At 47.4% G+C, this 17,780-nt stretch overlaps 2 protein-coding genes across 9 annotated transcripts in view; one reads left to right on the forward strand and one right to left on the reverse strand.

Annotated features, from left to right (window-relative positions):
- The first annotated feature begins 2,551 nt into the window (after positions 1 to 2,551).
- upk1a (uroplakin 1a) lies at positions 2,552 to 7,023 on the forward strand. Its single transcript, XM_077013113.1, has 7 exons — positions 2,552 to 2,734; positions 3,169 to 3,369; positions 3,527 to 3,601; positions 3,717 to 3,824; positions 5,319 to 5,495; positions 5,847 to 5,930; positions 6,208 to 7,023. Exons 1-7 carry the CDS (start codon positions 2,669 to 2,671, stop codon positions 6,253 to 6,255), a joined length of 759 nt encoding a protein of 252 aa, XP_076869228.1. The 5' UTR covers positions 2,552 to 2,668; the 3' UTR covers positions 6,256 to 7,023.
- Positions 7,024 to 7,376: 353 nt separating this feature from the next.
- Positions 7,377 to 17,780, reverse strand: part of arhgap33 (Rho GTPase activating protein 33) — a 48,175-nt gene continuing 37,771 nt past the window's right edge. For all 8 annotated transcript variants that reach the window (XM_077013106.1, XM_077013103.1, XM_077013109.1 and 5 more), the window contains 7 exons: positions 15,914 to 16,076; positions 15,666 to 15,805; positions 15,363 to 15,437; positions 14,308 to 15,050; positions 13,930 to 14,110; positions 12,112 to 12,464; positions 7,377 to 11,810 (listed from right to left, as the gene is read on the reverse strand). In XM_077013106.1, the coding sequence (XP_076869221.1) occupies positions 9,495 to 11,810; positions 12,112 to 12,464; positions 13,930 to 14,110; positions 14,308 to 15,050; positions 15,363 to 15,437; positions 15,666 to 15,805; positions 15,914 to 16,076 (3,971 nt within the window). In that variant the 3' untranslated portion in view covers positions 7,377 to 9,494. The remainder of the gene's footprint in view (positions 11,811 to 12,111; positions 12,465 to 13,929; positions 14,111 to 14,307; positions 15,051 to 15,362; positions 15,438 to 15,665; positions 15,806 to 15,913; positions 16,077 to 17,780) is intronic.

A 17,780-nucleotide genomic window follows, 5' to 3' on the forward strand; every position in this document is an offset into this window, starting at 1 on the left:
AGTAGTTTTACAGCCTTGACCCTTACGCACAGTGATTGTTCCAGATTCTCTGAATCTTTTGATGATGTTATGCACGGTGGATGATGATAACTTAAAAGTCTTTGCAATTTTATGTTGGGTAACATCTTTCTGTGCAACAGTGGCTGCTCTAGAGCAGTGGAGGCATGTTCTCTGGAGTGACGAATCGCACTTCTCCATCTGGCAATCTGATGGACGAGTCTGGGTTTGGCGGTTGCCAGGAGAACGGTACTTGTCTGACTGCATTGTGCCAAGTGTAAAGTTTGGTGGAGGGGGGATTATGGTGTGTGGTTGTTTTTCAGGAACTGCGCTTGGCCCCTTAGTTCCAGTGAAGGTAAATCTGAATGCTTCAGCATACCAAGACATTTTGGACAATTCCATACTCCCAACTTTGTGGGAACAGTTTGGAGCTGGCCCCTTCCTCTTCCAACATGACTGTGCACCAGTGCACAACGCAAGGTCCATAAAGACATGGATGGCACAGTTTGGTGTGGATGAAATTGACCGAGTCCTGACCTCAACCCGATAGAACACCTAGAATCAGCGAGAAGACTGAGAACCAGACCTTCTCGTCCAACATCAGTATGTGACCTCACAAATGCACTATATATATATACATATTGTGAGGCGGGAACAGAGGGGTCCGAAGGCGAGGGCTGCATAGAATGGTCTTTATTCTCCATGAGAACAACACTAAATAACAGCAAACTGAAATACCTGCAGTGCAGCAAAACAGCAAAGTGTCCGAGAACCACTAGTACAAGGAGGTTAAGAAGGTCCACCGGGGCAACGTGCAGCACTGGACCGAACGACCTGCTGGTTTAAAAGGGGTGCACAACATAATAAGGAACAGGTGCTAGTACTGTGGTGATTGTGACTGAGGGAGTGGTTTGATGTATATAAGTATATATGATGTATATAAGTCATTCCATCAATTTCTGGAATTGACTGAGTGGATAAAAGAAATTGACAGTAATATGAAATGGTATGGAGTGAATAATTGCATTTGAATGTCTTTTAGGACTGGTAGCTTTAGTATTTTTAAATTAAATAATAATGATTAAGTTAAGGATAACAGTGATGCCATTTTACAGTGAGCCAGACAAAAATAAAGTATAAATTAATCGTGCCAGCAAACTTGACTTGGACTTCGTTTCCTGGGATAACATCTTGAAATGTATGTCCACAGAAAACTGCGTAAAGAAACTTCTTTCTATTCAAAGAAAAAAAAAATTGAATTCCAAATTGAATTTCAACTATTTTTTCCATAGAATATGCGAATGCTTTTAAGTCCAAGTGTATACAAGTGGAGATACCTAGCAGATAACAGTAAGGGTGATATAAGTTATGGAACTGTGAAGCAGCCCTATTGTGTATATTTTAGTGTGGAGCAGGTCCATTTTTCAACTTTGTTGGCAAACACTGTCTTCAAATCTGACATGAGCAGCTACACCTACAACAAGCCTGCGAAGTGGCCTCCTGTTTTACGGTTTTCCTCATGCAGTGCACAGAGTTCTACAAAAGACAGGTTTCAAAAGTGCTTAAAACTCAAATGATGACCAAAAGAATAGATCAGTGAAGATCTGTCAGGAGAATCGGCATCTCAGAACTCCCTTTCTCATGCAGCTGCTATAAGAGAGGAGCCATTAATTACTCAGATATAGGCCTACCTGAGATATATGGTACCAGCCAACCAGGGGCGCTCGTGGCACTAGTCAAGGAAGTCTCTTAGCGCGCGGTTAGAGCGAATGAGACATTCTGCCGCCACAGAGTGGCGCCATCTGCCCTTTATGCAACATCTGCTAGGCCACGTGCCGTTTACCACACCAAAATTAATTTTAGGACGTCTTCGAGTTCTGTAGCTATACAGTAGGCCTATATCTTTCAGTCGAGCCATTAATTAATATACCTAAATTATTAGCATCTAAAATAAATACATTTTGTTATTTAGAATAAAGATTTGTTCAGAAATTTTGAATGTTGTTAATAAATCACTTTAATCGCTCTAAAAGCACATATTGCACTTTAATCCCAGTGTTAATTACGGACAAATGAAACACATTCCACGTGACGTCAGGAGAGTCGTCACGGGTGGAGCAGGTTTCAGTCTCAGCAGGTGTGTTCTTGGTCAACGGTCTTATATGATTCACTTTGCCTTAAAAATGCATGTGTGTATTTGTATTTTTATTTTTTTAAGACAAAGAAATAAAAGAAAAATCAGTTTTTTTAAAAAAAGTTAAGACCACTGAAGACCACAAAAGCTAATGGTAATTACAGCTAATGCCTTATAATAAAACACAATTTATTAAATCTTCAATTATTTATCTTTAACTTGAGATAATCAGTGTGGACAATTTCGATTGAATCATTTTCTTCATTATTCAGTTGTTACATCTTATGACACGAGTGAGCGAACAGAGCTAAACTAAAGTATGTGTGGGACATCCACCTCCCTGTGTTACGGATAGAGGAAGAACTGGTTCTCTCACTCCACCACCCTCCTATTTTATGTTGAGTAACGGATGGTGTAAACAAGCCTCACCTCTTGCGATCCCAGTCCTACTACCTGTCCGTCACTATCCGCGCTGCTCAGTCTGTCGCTGGTGCCAGTGAGGCCGCAAGAACACACCACGGAACCACGGAACCAGCCATGGCGAGCAGCGGGGGCATGACGTGCCTGATGGCCTTTCTCATCATATGCAATATTTTCTCTGCCGTAAGTTTTGTTTCGTAGTAATAATAACACCTGTTCATAGTTAAATTTCCATTTTAATTCATAATGATTTTTTCCACTCTTGGTATTTCTAATGTGAGTTAAAGAGCAGACTGATTAAGCTGTCCATATTAATCTTAAATTCAGTTCATTTTCAACAATACATTTCTCCTTAGGAAACATTTACTATGAAAATATATTTTCTTTCACATTACAGTCTCTTATATTACTTAAATTAGATAATAACCACAGTCCTTGAAAATGTGGTACACGAAAAAAAAGGTTCATGTTATTACAATGACTGAGTTTGAAGGGGCCCATTACTGTTAAAAGACATCACGTGTTGGTCATTACTACAGTACTCAGTGCTGGTTGTTTTATAGCTTTGATGTTAAAGGAAGTGCTCCTTTAATACAATGTTATTTCTCTCACACCAGGCAGCGGGACTGGCATTGTGTGCACTGGCTATTTGGGTGACGGTAGACCCATATCAACTGTACCCAATATCTGCCATGTCAGGGAAGACTGACATCTTTGCCGCTGCCTGGATAGCCATCTTCACTGGCTTCGCATATTTCTGCACCAACATTTTTGGCATTTTCGCCGCTCTAAAGAAGAGTCGCTGCCTTATGCTGACGGTACGGTCCTGTGAATGACTGCAAAGATCTGACCCATTTAAAACACAAAAACAACCCACTATACACATTGTAGTCACACTGTCCTTTTCACGTTCTACGGTACACAAAGTCGCAGCACATATTTTTGTCTCGCTTACATTATGTTACTACTCCACAGTATCTGATCATCATGTTCATCATCTTCATATTTGAGTGTGCATCCTGTATCGTAGCTGTCATCAACAGAGACTACGTAAGTATACAAGTTAAAATTGTATTAAAAAAAAAAAACAAAGTATAACATTAAGTTTTCATAAACTAATTTGTCCATAACTTTGACCTCTGGTCTTGTCTTTTGTCTGCGTTAGCTGGTGGGTAACAGTAACCTGGTCAAACAGCAGATGTTACAGTACTATGCACAGCCCAGTGACAGTGGAAGTCAGATCACCACCACATGGAACACCATCATGCAAAACGTGAGTAGATACCACTCTGGAAGGTTCTCTAGCGTTCTGTTGGGCACGGCATTGAGCCAAACCCCATACCACTTGTCATAATAAAATGTTACGTAGCATTTAGCGTCCCGCAATGAGTAATATATAGTGCAACTTCTTCTCTTCCACTGGGAACATAACTTTAAAAAACCCTTGTGAACCATGTGTACCGCCCGTTATTGTGCCATTGTAATGTCAGTGCCGCTCCTGTCTAGAGAATGGTCTGCCACCCAAATTATATGTGGCATTCAGACTTCCTGTGGCAATGAACTAATCTGAGGGATGGATGCTGGATGAATGAAATATAAACTGATATGCGTTACGCACACGTGCATACATTTGTCACATTAATGAACCTACATTAGATTTTGTATTCAAATCTAGTACCTAGTTATAAATCTAGTTTATAAATGTTTTTAAAAAATGCTAAAAATCAATTTTCGTCCTATGTGATTGTCAGACAAAAGCCATATTTTATACTGTGTCCTGGTCAGTTCATTCAGATGTGGTCCACTTATCTGTGTTCAGTTTTACAAATACCTCAGAAGTGACTTGAATATCAGGCTACATTGTTCATTTCCATGAAGTTCTATGTCAGAACAGCAGTGGTGGATTTTGGAAACAAATGCGTCATAAGTGGCTTGATCCTACATGGGAGACATTTAATGTCTTATATTCTGACTTTGGGAACCTATAGTCGTCAGAAACGCTTTGCTGCACAGATTTTCATTGAGTTTCAGTGATTTGTTTTATATTGCATCTCCGGTCTCCTATTCAAACAATGTATACATTGGTGAAAATCAACCTTTATGCCATGATCCATAATAAACTGAACTAAATCTAAAAAGGTAAGTGTTAGTAGGTAGCCAGAGATAGACATGAGGCAAAATGTTCTAACACTAGCATACTGTAACCGTCATGGCATTCAAGATAGACTGCTGGTAACAACTCGGGCAATGGAAACAAAAATATCAGTGCAACATCATTTTCTGAATAAACCCTCTGCCTTTGCAACTGATTATGTTGAACATGCAAGCACTGAAAACTAGATTTTCAGATGAGTCAGAATCTTTGTAAAGGTTTTAATTTGCCGGTACATACTTTCTAACATATCTCACCTTTTAATTTACATCACTGAACGTCTAGTGGTATGGTAGAATCATTCATTTGCAGAAAGGTTGTTTAAGAGTAGACCTCTTCCTCTAAGAGTTAAAGGTATACTTTAGATGTGGGATATATGTAGACATTATATATATTACTACATTGTTACTGTATAAACCTACAGATCTGGCATTCAACTATAGAACTGATAGAACGCTGTTGATTTTTTTCCAAAGGCGAGAAACAATGAGTGCTAACTAAATGATAGTCATTAATGTTTCAGTCATGCCATCTTTCCTGATTCAAGCTCAGGTCAAATTTAAGCACGTGGCATTTGACAGCAGGTACCGTCACCACGCATCTTCACTCCTTCAGGTGCAGTGCTGTGGGACAGATGCTCCTCTAGACTGGGTACAGTACAACTCCACGTTCAACCAGCTGTACGGCACCACGTACTCCTGGCCGCTGCAGTGCTGTACGCGGATCAGCAGCTTCGACCCGGCCGACCCGCTAGGCTGCATGGCTGGTCTAAGCAGCTCCATGTTCACGCAGGTAACCAAGGGTCGCGTTATACATGATATCGGGCCAAAAAAAACGTCCGCCGATAACGTGTGGACACAGATCATCGTCACATATACAAACGTGTAAATGTAAAAGTGCTTGCTGCACTACTCATTAGGCTAACAGTCAGTCATTAGGGCTAACCAGTGCAACCAGTAACTCTGTTTTAATTTGATATTGTGGTACCACTGACTGTTTAGGTATGGCCACAATACCAAAACCATGACAATTCCTGTGTCTGACATCATGACGATGAATGCTTGTGATTTTCCTTGTTGTTTAGCTATAAATCCACGTTAACTAGACAAGATCCTTCTCACACTTGACAGTTGATATTTACAGGGCTGTTTCAGCTACATCCAGTCCAAGGTTGATATGTACACCTGGGCAGTGAGCTGGTATGGCTTCTCCGTCCAAATGTTTGTGGTGAGTACGCACATGAAATAATGTGATAATTATGTATCGCCTCTCCAGGGATACACAAGTCCTGGAGCTGTTTCTGGGGATTACTGATCTTATACTGGACGTTAGTCATTGTTAAAGCTGCAGAATAATTCTAGTGGGGAATGTCTGAATGCAGATTTTGGGTAGCAAACAAACTCACTCCTGCACAGAATGCTAAAGCATCCCTAAAGAGGATTTGCTATATGGAATGAAAAAAAAAACATGACTGTGTTTGTTTGTGTGTGTTTCTGTCACTCAGTTTTTTCTGTTGCTGATCGCCATGCTGTACTACATACTGATGGAATAAAACCTCTCAAGGGGATACCACAACTAAACACGCTGACGAGGCTAAACTTGAATTAAACCTAATCGGTGCCTATAATAGGTACCCACTAGATTTGGTTCATCAATGCTGCTGTGAGCATCTTTGGTCTTGGAATAAGGGCACGTTTACACCTGAACCTTTCGCCTCTGGTCTCCCTCCTACATTAATGCTGCCACGACGATCTGCCCTTGAAGAACTCGCACTGCACACAGCACTTAAACTGCAGAGAATCCAACTTGCATATTATCCGGTTACTCTATGTAGGCGGTCAGCCAAGACGTGTTTGGCACTGTGATTTCCACATGGATTTCGTAAGGCGATATTAGTTGGGCCTCATAGATCTAGCGCAGAACTAAAAGAGTGGATGTCCGACCTCTATTTAGGTTACCGGGAAAAGTGGGGAAACTTTAGTCAAACTCTAGCTGAGCACTTTCAATTTTTGAGCTTTTAATAGGTGAGGACTTGGCTACTTCGCTATATTTATTCTTTTTAATAATAGATAATAACAAAACAACTAAACAGGTGTTTGTTTGTCAGATGACTCAAGATCTATGGCTACAATCATACATTCACATTATTTGCTGCGTGGGTCATTTCTGCTTCCCTTCAGTTCGGTGCGAATTTGCTCTTATATTCCAGGATCAGGGATAAGAAAAGTCAAATATATTGTGGATTTGATCAAATATTGTTTGTGTTTTATTGTGTTTATTGTTGTTGTTAAATAAAAAATAAAGTAAATATAAAATTTCACTTCACCTTGTCATATCTACATCCTATTGTATGGGTTTTACCAGCACACCCCACACACATTACACTCCATTAATAGTACCAGCTGGATAGCCCGACTCAGTTGCTGAACATAAACTTATGTGAAGTGTGTGTGTGTGTGTGTGTGTGTGTGTGTGTGTGTGTGTGTGTGTGTGTGTGTGTATCTGGGAGTGGACTGTGTCACTGAGTAACAGACTAGTTTTACAAGATGCTTTTCCAAGACAGAGGAAGCTCAATAAAACATCATCTCATATTGTAGCAGACTGAACAAGAACAAAATATTATATATTTTAACTCCTCCCACCCTCATCATATATAAAAGACCAACAATGTCATTGACTGATGCAACTGTCAAGTTTTTAATTCACACATTGGTAAACATTACAAAATATAATGAATTGCCTTTTGCAAAGTGCTACAAGGCAGAAAGACAGACCATTGGACAAAGTTTAGGTTTAAAGCGTGCACATGTGCACACACCCCAATACACATTCACCCACACATTCACACACATTTGTTGTTATACATAGGTAGTATTACCATTTGGAGAAAAATGATACCATGTAGGAAATTTTTCCCTTGTACTTATTCACTGCATAGTTATGGATAAAAAAACGAGGAGCTTTTATACTCTCTCTCTCGCACACACAATCACCCCAAAACACACACACACCACATGCTAAACCTTGTACCTTCAAGTCTTGTCAGAGAAGTTGCTCACTACTGAGCAGCAAACGACAACGGAAATGTGCAGCGCGTTCACTTTGTGAAGAAGGCCGGGACACGTCGCGCTGGGTGAGATATGAGACGAGAATAGGACCTGTTGTGCGCCTGCATTAACACTGACGGCGGAGGTAGCACTCGTGCCCCGACACGTCAACGAACAAGTGCTTAAAGAAAGGCATCGGTCACGTGAAAACCTCCGCGGGCGTCTCCCTCGGTCCCGCCCATACGGGGTGTACAGCCAGGCTCCTGGAGACGGGCCTCTCCTGTAAACGCAACCCAAACCACGTGCGCCCAGCCCAGGTCCACCAGGCGCGGTGGGGGTTCCGCGGCCGGCCGCACCCGGACGGGGGGCTTGGCACAGAGCCCGGCATCCCCGTGGGCTGTCCGAGTTGTCTGAGGGAATCGCACGTTTCCCCGGTGAGATGAATGAGGACCCGGTGACCTCCACCAGCCCGGCCCTGTGTGGGGAGATGCAGCTATAGACCCATTACACCAGCGTTCAGATGCAGGAGGACACGCTCAGTAAGGCGTTTAGGGGGAAGAGTACGACTCTAGAGCCAAGTTTGATCTCTGAGACGACAGACACCTCTGATGAAATGTGCAGTAGACACACAAATGTTAGACAGGATGGTTGCCTTAACTAAAGGGACTGAACCGATTCCTCAGACAAACGTTCTACAAAATGTTCTACAGGTGTCTCACACCACCAGGAAAAAGACACTGGTTACAGTAAAAATGTTGCTAAGGGGCACAAGGTAAATGGACCAGGCATGAGAACACTTGGCTTGGACAGTATCCTCCTTACTTTATAACATACAGGTCCAATGTTCAGCAATCAGCACAACAATTATGAGTGTAGTTCAGCTATTGAAATCCCACATCCAGTACCCAGAGCAACACACATGTGCAGTACCTTCCATAAACACACACACACACACACACACACACACACACACACACACACACACACACACACACACACACACACACACACACACACACACACACACACACACGGTATCCGTTAAGCACATGGCAGTGTTTTTCTTTACGTTCTTTATGAAGACTCTTTGCAAGAAATGGTATGCACTAGTGTTTCAGAAGCATTCTTACACCCATGAAACATCTTCCTACCACACTCAATCTCCGACACACACTCAATGAATAAAACTAAAATTATAATCCTATTTTTCACAATGTCAAACAATTAAAAAACCCTACTGTACATGTTCTTTGCAACAAAAACTTAAATAAATAAAAATAAAAGCAATAAAAATGAAAAATGCCAACCTGCTAGAAACAGCAGAATATCGAAACAAAATGATTAATACAGCTTCTTCAAAACCACCAGCAGCATGAGGTTACCATAGAAGAGCACATGCTAAGCTTATTTCACTGTACAGCTCTCTCCTGCCCCCTAGTGTACTAGCAATATAGTAAACCCAGAAAGTACCTAAAGCAGAAAAACAGCCATTATGCAGAATACCTGATACTCACTTCAGAGAAACAGCAGCCAAACAGCTCTCTTACACCCTCTGCTGGACAGCACAGTGTCAACTGGAATGTTTACATATCTAAGCCACTTTACGGTTCATTTCTTTGTTGCCTTTTATTTCTGCACCCTTCACTCTTTCGTTCTCTCTCTCTCTATCTCTCCCTTTCTCTCATTGGTTCAGCACATTTGTCCTCCTCTCTCCCTCAGCAAATCACACGCCACCTGTTGTGCTTTAGCAGTAGCTGCGGGTCTGACCCTCTGTGTGGACGGTCCAGTTTGGACCAGGCAGGTTGCCCTGCCGACCCAGGCCCCGCTGGTCTCGAAGGCCCGGAGGCCGGAGCGCGGGGTCCAGAACCACGTCCCTCCGGGGGGCGTTGGGGTAGGGGGGAAGTATTGGACCTGCCTGGAAGGGGTACTGGTTATATGGGTTGACATTCATTTGGACACCATATGCTCTTGGTGTGTTTAGTGCCAAGTTGGAGAAGGCCGTGGAGGGAGGGGCGGAGGAATGGGGGGCATCTTGGTAATGAGATCTTGGGGGGTAGGGGTTAGCAGTTGTGCCGTCTCCATGGAAACCTGGGATAAAGTCTTGGCTTCTGTAAAACTTAAGGACTTGGTCGCCAGATGGCATTACATCGAAGGCTTGTCTGTACTGGGCACCGGATGATCTACGCAGGGGGTCTTGGCGCTGGATAACTCCGGAGCCTTCTCTGGGTAGGGCCTGGGGGTCGAAGTGACCCCTTGAGGGTCCAGGGGTGTAGACGTTGTAGGCGGGAGGAGGGCGTGGCTGCCCGTGGGTGGGGTAAGGGTTGGGCGGGTAATCGATGTGGGGCGATGATGATGCTGAAGAGGAAGTGGCCACGCTCTGACCCTCCCTCTCGTCCTCAGCCAGCTTCTCAATGAGCAATGAGGCGATGTCCTTCCCCGTCAAGAGTGGTTCTGAGCTGGAGTTCTGGGGATCGGAGCAGCTGCGGAAGTGTGCGGAGCCGGATACCGGCGCCATCTCCAGGGGCATGGGTTCAGAGGTGTCGTCGTTTTGCACGGCACTTTCGAAGCCGGGGCTCTTGTGCTCTGGGTCGGGCTCTTGGGGGGACTGTTGGCCATCACCTGGTGATGGGGGCTCAGGGGGGGCTGCGAGAGGCTCCATCCCTTGGTGGGGGTCACCATCCAGGTCTGTGCTAGCCCAGGGCTTTGCGTTTCCAGCAGCTCCTGGGGGGCTGGTGAAAGGGTAGTTCACGTAGATGGGTTCCTCCTGGTCTTTCAAGGCTGGTTTATGTGCTTGCAGTGGGGTGGCCTGGGGTGACTTGGATATGGGCGGCTGCTGGAGACTCAGTGGGACCTCCTCTGGCCTAGCGTCTACATATCGGTAGCACACCTTCCCGTTTTCAAAGTATGGGTGCAGCTGAGAGGTGACGAGGTCAGAGGAGGGCGAGCGCTGAGGGCCATGCGGGCCACGTTGGTGCACGGACAGGGGCGCCAGCCCGGCAGGGGTGCCCGAGGTGGAGGGGATGGGGTACATCTCGCTGCGGGTCAGCCTGACGGAGGAGGAGATCTGGCGCTGGAGCCGCGGGTGGCCGTGCGAGCCCACTGGCGGGTGGTCCTGGGTGCGTCGGTGGGAGTGGCCATGAGAGAAAGAGGAGGAGTGCGAGTGGGCCCAGGCCCGCGTGGCTTCGGAGGACCAAAGTTGAGGAGCCCTGGTGGAGGCACTCACCTGCGAGTACTGGGGAGGGGGGTGGACCCTGGAGATGGGCCGCTGGTTCCCCGGGTCTGAAAGCCGGAAGCTGCCCTCCAGATCAAGCCTCATGTTCTGGTAGCTGTGCCGGGAGTAGCTGGGTGGCCCCGGTTGGTGCTCGGGGGCACCGATCTCGTAGTAGAAGTTCTCCATGCTGGACGGGTCTTCTGAAGGCGGGAACGCAGGCCGAGAGTGATGGGCTGGGACCTGCTGCAGGGGCTGCGCTGGAGGCTGGCCCACCCGGGCAGCGTGGTACCGTGACAGAGCGTCTGCCGTGGCGCTGACCCGTTCAGAGTAAGCCCTGGAAAGCGGCGTGTTGGCTGCGGGGGTCGGAGCCGCTACCGGCGGCCGTCGGACTCGAGCGGCATCCAGGGAGCGGCGAGTAAAGTCGTGCCGATCGGTTCTGTTGAGCAGAGCTCTCTGGGGGGCGAGATCAGGCGGCTTGGGGGGCACCTTGGGTCGTGTGGGCTGGAAGGCATGCACTTGAGTCAGAGGGGAGCCCTCAGACTTGGAGTGCAGGAGTTGGGAACCGGCCTGGCCGGAGGACTTGGGCTGGGTGGCGGGCTTCTGGGCCTGGAGGTGTGGTGCGGAGAACTGGCGGCCGTACGCGGGGGGCTTCCTCTGCAAGGCAGCCTCACTGGCCGAGGGGGGGCTGGTCTGGTCAGGCTGGTTTGAGGGTGGGGGAAGTTGTTGCTGGTTCTTGTAGATGGGACTTGGAGTTTTCTCGTTGTCCCCTGAGGAACTGCCCGCAGACAGCTCGGAATTTGATGCCCCTGAATCCGAAACCGATGCCTCGGAGGAGAGAGTACCCGTGTCCTGAAACGACACAACACCACAGCTCTCATCACCCCATGGTAGATTTGTTTTACATTTTTCATCAGGCAGTCTACAACAAACACTACATGCTCTGAATGTTTGCTTGTAACTCCACCCAACGGTGCTGGAGGCTTGTTACCGTCTGAAAATTATAGCTCCAAGAGTCAACACACAAAATAAATCATACTTTTAAATCCTTGTTTGATGTCTTAAATGGTACATGACCAAATCAAACTTGGCACGTTTGAGAGCGTCTCATGGCGTGCCCGTTTTCAAACGTGTACCCACACCCAACACACACCTGGCCCGCTGCTGATCTCGACTCCTCCCCAGGTGCCGCCTCTGTAGCTTTATCGTCGGTGGCAGGTTCCTCTTCGGCCTCAGTCATCCATACAGACAGGGGGCGCACCGTAGAGTACAGCTGGTCCGAGTCAGAGGACAGCAGCATGCCTGCGTTGGGAGACAGGGAGCGCTGGAAGCGGTTGTCAGGGGGCGTGTCGGGTTGCCGGGGCCGGTAGGGGGGAGAGGCGCCTTGCCGGAGGGCCTTGTTGGCACTCTCGGTCAGGGCCAGCGCCATCAGACGGGCTGGGTTCTTCGGGGGAGGAGGTGGGGGCTGATGGGACGGTAGGGAAGCACCAGTGGGACCCAGAATACCTGGATTGGCACACACAGCAACCAATCAGTGGGCTTCCTTTATGCCCGTGTAAATACTTAATTATGAAAACATAATATTAATTATAATTGTGATACTATTATGTCCCTAATTTGTCATTAATTACCTAGATCATTGTATTCACACAAAGCCTTATTTATTCAGAACGTGGGGTTTGCCAGTCAACACAATATCAAATGTCTTAAAAAAATAACACACACACACACACAACCCCAAGCAGGAAAACATATCTCCCTTACCACAAAAAAAATAATAATTTTATGTTATTATACACTCACTGGCCATTTTATTAGGTACACCTGTCCAACTGCTCATTAATACAAAGGTCGAATCAGCCAATCACATGGTAGCAACTCAATGCATTTAGGTATGTAGACATGACCAAGACGATCTGATGCGGTTCAAACCGAGCGTGGCATGGTTGTTGGTGCCAGACGGGCTGGTCTGAGTATTTCAGAAACTGCTGATCATGCACCACCATCTCTAGGGCTTATAGAGGTCGGAAAAAGAGAAAATATCCAGTGAGCGTCGGTTCTGTGGGCGCAAATGCCTTGTTAATGCCAGAGGTCAGAGGAGAATGGCCAGACTGGTTTCGAGCTGATAGAACGGCATCAGTAACTCAAATAACCAGTCGTTACAACCGAGGCATGCAGAAGAGCATCTCTGATTGCACAACACGTCGAACCTTGAAGCGGATGGGCTACAGCAGCAGAAGACCACCGGGTGCATAGGAAACTGAGGCTACAATTTGCACAGGCTCACCCAAATTGGATTATAGAAGATTGGAAAAAAAACATTGAATGTCACAGCAGAAATCGAGGCTCATCAGACCAGGCAGATGGTAGGGTCAGAATTTGGCGTCAACAACATGAAAGCATGGATCCATCCTGCCTTGTATCAACGGTTCAGGCTGGTGGTGGTGGTACAATAGTGTGGGGGATATTTTCCTTGCACACTTTGGGCCCATTAGTACCAATTAAGCATTGGGTCAATCCCACAGCCCACATGAGTATTGTTGCTGACCATGTCCGTCCCTTTATGACCACGGTAACACATCTTCTGATGGCTACTTCCAGCAGGATAACGCGCCATGTCATAAAGCGCAAGTCATCTCAGACTGGTTTCTTGAACACGACAATGAGTTCATTGTACTCAGATGGCCTCCACAGTCACCAGATCTCAGTCCAATAGAGCACCTTTGGGATGCGGTGGAACGGGAGATTCGTACCATGGATGTGCAGCTGACAAATCTGCATGATGCCATCATGTCAATATGGACCAATGTTGGACCAAGGATTAAGCTCTGAAGGCAAAAGGGTGTGCAACCCGGTACAAGCAAGGTGTACCTAATAAAGTGGCCAATGAGTGTATATACAATCCAACCTCAAGCGTTAAGCACAACCTAAAACCTCCCCAGAATAAATCCAGGGCTGACGGGCTACTCACTGGGACTCCGCATTTTTGCCTCGTGGCCCAGTTTGCTGCTCAGCTCCTGCTGGCAACTCTCCGTGAGCTGGAAGTCACATGACCTCAGCAGCATCGATATCATCTGGGGAGGCTGGGACGGCCCGCCCCCTGGGGCTCCAGGCTGCAATTCGCCAGCTCGCCCGCCTATCATTTCCAGCACCTGAAAGGTTGTGAGCCATTTCGGTTACATTTCATAAACATCTGCAAGACGCATGGACTATAATAATGATAAGGAGAGAGAATATTTATTTTGTTACTGGTAAATGGAAGTATTATTTTATAAGAACTGGGCTATATTTCTCAAATAGATATATCATAAAAAATGTATAACTACATTTCCTAATGAACAACATTCACCTTGGCGGGCACGCTGATGGCGATGGGCTCAGATATATCCATTGGCGGTGACTTGGGTGACTTTGGTGACAGGGCATGTACCATCTTCTTTGTGAAGGAGCGCCGCTCTGGTGGAGGCTGAGATGAGAACGAGGGGGCGGGGGTCTGGAGCTGGCTGTGGGAGGGGCTTCGGTTGGCCTCTCCAGGCTGGGTGGAGCTAGAGGCGGGGTTAGTGCCAGCAGCGGGCCTGTGCTGGCAGAAGACCTGCTGGGGCGAGGCGGCGGCCGCCAGGATCAGACTCCTGCGTGCGGCCGCCTCCGACTGATTGAGCACCGAGTCCGGGTCTTCGGTGACCGAGCGCTGGCTCCCGGAGCGGGCGTGACCTTGGCGGCCCAGGCAATAGGGAGGAGGCGCGGCCGAGGGCGGAGACTCTCTGCCGCCCGGGGCGCTGCCGGCGCCGCCCCCGATGACGACCGGCCCGTCGTCTGGGAAGGTGGGGCTGAAGTCCGCCACGTCCTCCGCCATCCAGGACGCCGCTGGAGCCTGCGAGAAATCGGGCAGCATGTAGACGCCCTCTTCGTCGTCCTCGCCGTCCTCGTCCTCGTCTCGCGTCTCCTCGGGGAGGAGGCTGTCGTAGGAGCGGCTGGGCGGGATCTGGGGGGGCGGGGCTTGCGGCGGGGCAGGCGGGTCTGTCGCGCAGGCGGCCAGTGAGAGGCCATCGCTGCTGGAACGAGGTCTTCGCAAGCGTTGGAGCTTACCCTGACCTGAGAGCCCGAGACGAGACATTACACAGAAATCAACCCCTAGTAGACGTAGTCATTGACACTGAGATCCATTATTCATTGCATGTAGTGGGTAGTGTCTATCAAACATGGTCCAATGAAAGACAACTGGTGAACTGGAGAGAAGCCTAGCTCGTCTGGTCTGATGAAACTACTGTAGCACAAACTACTGAAATCAACAGGCCAGGTACAACAGCCCCGTACTAGTAAGTCAAGTAAACCAACAACCATGAGCATGCTGGGGTAATCCCCCCCCCCCCCCCCCGAAAAAACAATGATGCTGACGGCTCCTACCTGCCCCGCTGTGCTGGGAGGACAGAGACTCCTCGCTCTTGGCTGATCTCAGGGTAACGCTGTCCACCCTGCACCCTGACGTTCCACACGACCCCACAACAAACAGCAGCAGGCCACAGTGAATGAACAGAACACTTTTGCTTTCAATTGTTTGGTGGACCCCGTCAACGGTGCGTGTTAAAAACGATTAAACCCACACAACTGCTCATCTGCTGCACGTCAACGCCTGCTGTAGCTGTCGATTTTTAAGCAGACGGAAACGCGGCCCCCACCTTCTCTGTGGTAGGTGCTGAGCTCTGGTACCTGCGTGAGAGGTGGCGGGCTGGAACAGGGAGCTGATCCGGATAGGTTTGCGGCGGCCCGATCCCGCGGGTTTCCCGATGGCGAAGAAAGTCTTCCAGCTCCCTCCAGCTCCTTTACGGACCTTCGGGCCCCTTTTCCTTCTGTGCATGGAAAAAACACCCAAATTAACAATGACGTGAAGCCAGTGGTGAAGCACCAGAGTTAAGAGTCCACCTGCACCGCCATGCACCGGTCAGGGGGACGCCCACCTGTCTGCTGGGTGGTCCAGTACGGTGTGGAAGCGATCCTGCAGGGGGTGAGGAGACCCGTGGAGGAGCAGTGGGGCCTGGGAGCGGGCCTGGGCCTCCTCCAGGGAGAGGAGCCTGGCCGACACGAAGGACTTGGGCCTGGTCAGAGACTGGCGAGCCGGGGCTGGTGGCAGAGAGGAGAGGGAGTCAGATGGGGGGCGGGGCCGCAGAAGGGGCGAGATGGGCGTGGCCAGCAGCAGGGGGCAGGTACAATGACACAGGAAATGCAGCAGAGCGGAGGAAGCCGAAAGGTGTTGTGGGAGGGATCGGCCGGCAGCTGTGTATCCTCATCCCAAATGGAAATGTACTGAAATGCGCATCAAAGCTTCAATCAAAAGAGCACACACACAAACACACAAATCCATAAAAGGTTGCTAACATAAAACGCTCACATTAAAACACCCACCCACCCACCACCCACCTCACACATCTTCCCCTATATCGCTCACACTCACTCTCCCCTACGCACGCGCACACACACACACACACACACACACACACACACACACACCTGCGCTCTCACACACCTTAGGGGAGCCTAACCCAAAGCCTCGGTCATTAACAGGGAGCAAGAATCAAGCTTAAACTCTTCATAAGCATAAAAACCAACAAAAGACAACGTCGACAAAAAGCTGCATTGAAGTAAGCCAGAAAGCTTACATTTAAATCCTACCATTAAAGGTTCTGGATTTCACATAAAGACATGAGCAAAGCAGACAACATAAAGCCCAAATGAAAACCAAGTTACCTTGTCGTTTGTCTCACAGACACCAACACTGAACAGCAAAACACACCCGTCTCACACTCATCTGTCATAAAACCTTAACTGCTTTAATCCTGCTAAAAGCTAGAAATGAAAGAGCATTCAAATGGGGCAAATTTTAAGGCAAATAAGAAGCATTTTAAAAATGTACTGTGCCACAAAAAAAAATCAAGTTACAGTGGATCTGTAAAAGGATTTATTTATTTCTTTAAATGTGCATAGTTTAAAATATTGTTTACACAGGAACCCTTATAGAGGTCTAGATTCTCTTCCCCATTATCCTGACTAGATTTCCTATCAGATGCAACTCTTGAGGAAGACAAACAAAAAACATTCCTTACTGTAAAAACCACACAGGGCAACATGAAACCAAACACACCGACAGTAGATGCTGTATGAAATATACTTTATGGGTGCATACACAACAGAAGACAAACGCATTCTGGCTATTCTAGGCACATCCACTCAAACTGGAGTCACGGTGTCATATCACAGAGAAGCGGCGTATCTCCCAGTCAGGGTCGAAAGGGGCGGGGTCAGTGTCTGAGACCTCCCCCCGGGCCTCCTGCAGGCTAACCAGCCGCGTTCGCTGGTGCTGGCGAGGGACCTTGCGCTCCGCCCTTCGTGCTGCTATGGAAACACACAGGCCGCTCTTAGTTTCTCCATCTAACTGGTTTTGTGGCTCCGACCAGGAACTGTTCACGTCTCACCACAACTTCCTGTTCCGCCATTAACTAAAACACACTACACACTTCATTTCTGAATAAATTTGGCCTCAAGAGACTCTCCGTTCAAGGTTAATTTACAATGCAAAACGACAGATACATGAACACTGAAAACATCAGAATCAAAAACTGTGTAAACGGTGTATCAGAATTGTGCCATGAAATAAAATGTTATTAAAAAAATAAGATTTTTCACAGGAATCCAAAAACACGTTCCCATTTCATATAGTGTTATATTGGAAATAAGGGGAATGTGAGAGGAAGCAGCTTTGGTAGTGACCGCTGTGCATTATTAAAACTCTTTTTATGAGAGGTCTGTAGGGCCTGGAGGCACAAGGGC

The sequence above is a fragment of the Brachyhypopomus gauderio genome, chromosome 7, assembly GCF_052324685.1.
Source record: "Brachyhypopomus gauderio isolate BG-103 chromosome 7, BGAUD_0.2, whole genome shotgun sequence".
Taxonomy (NCBI): domain Eukaryota; kingdom Metazoa; phylum Chordata; class Actinopteri; order Gymnotiformes; family Hypopomidae; genus Brachyhypopomus; species Brachyhypopomus gauderio.

Coding starts and splice junctions, on each gene's coding strand:
- upk1a (XM_077013113.1), top strand. CDS start 2,669: ATGGCGAGCAGCGGGGGCATGACGTGCCTGATGGCCTTTCTCATCATA. Junction 3,370..3,526: donor GTCGCTGCCTTATGCTGACG/GTACGGTCCTGT, acceptor ACTACTCCACAG/TATCTGATCATCATGTTCAT. Junction 5,931..6,207: donor TCTCCGTCCAAATGTTTGTG/GTGAGTACGCAC, acceptor TCTGTCACTCAG/TTTTTTCTGTTGCTGATCGC.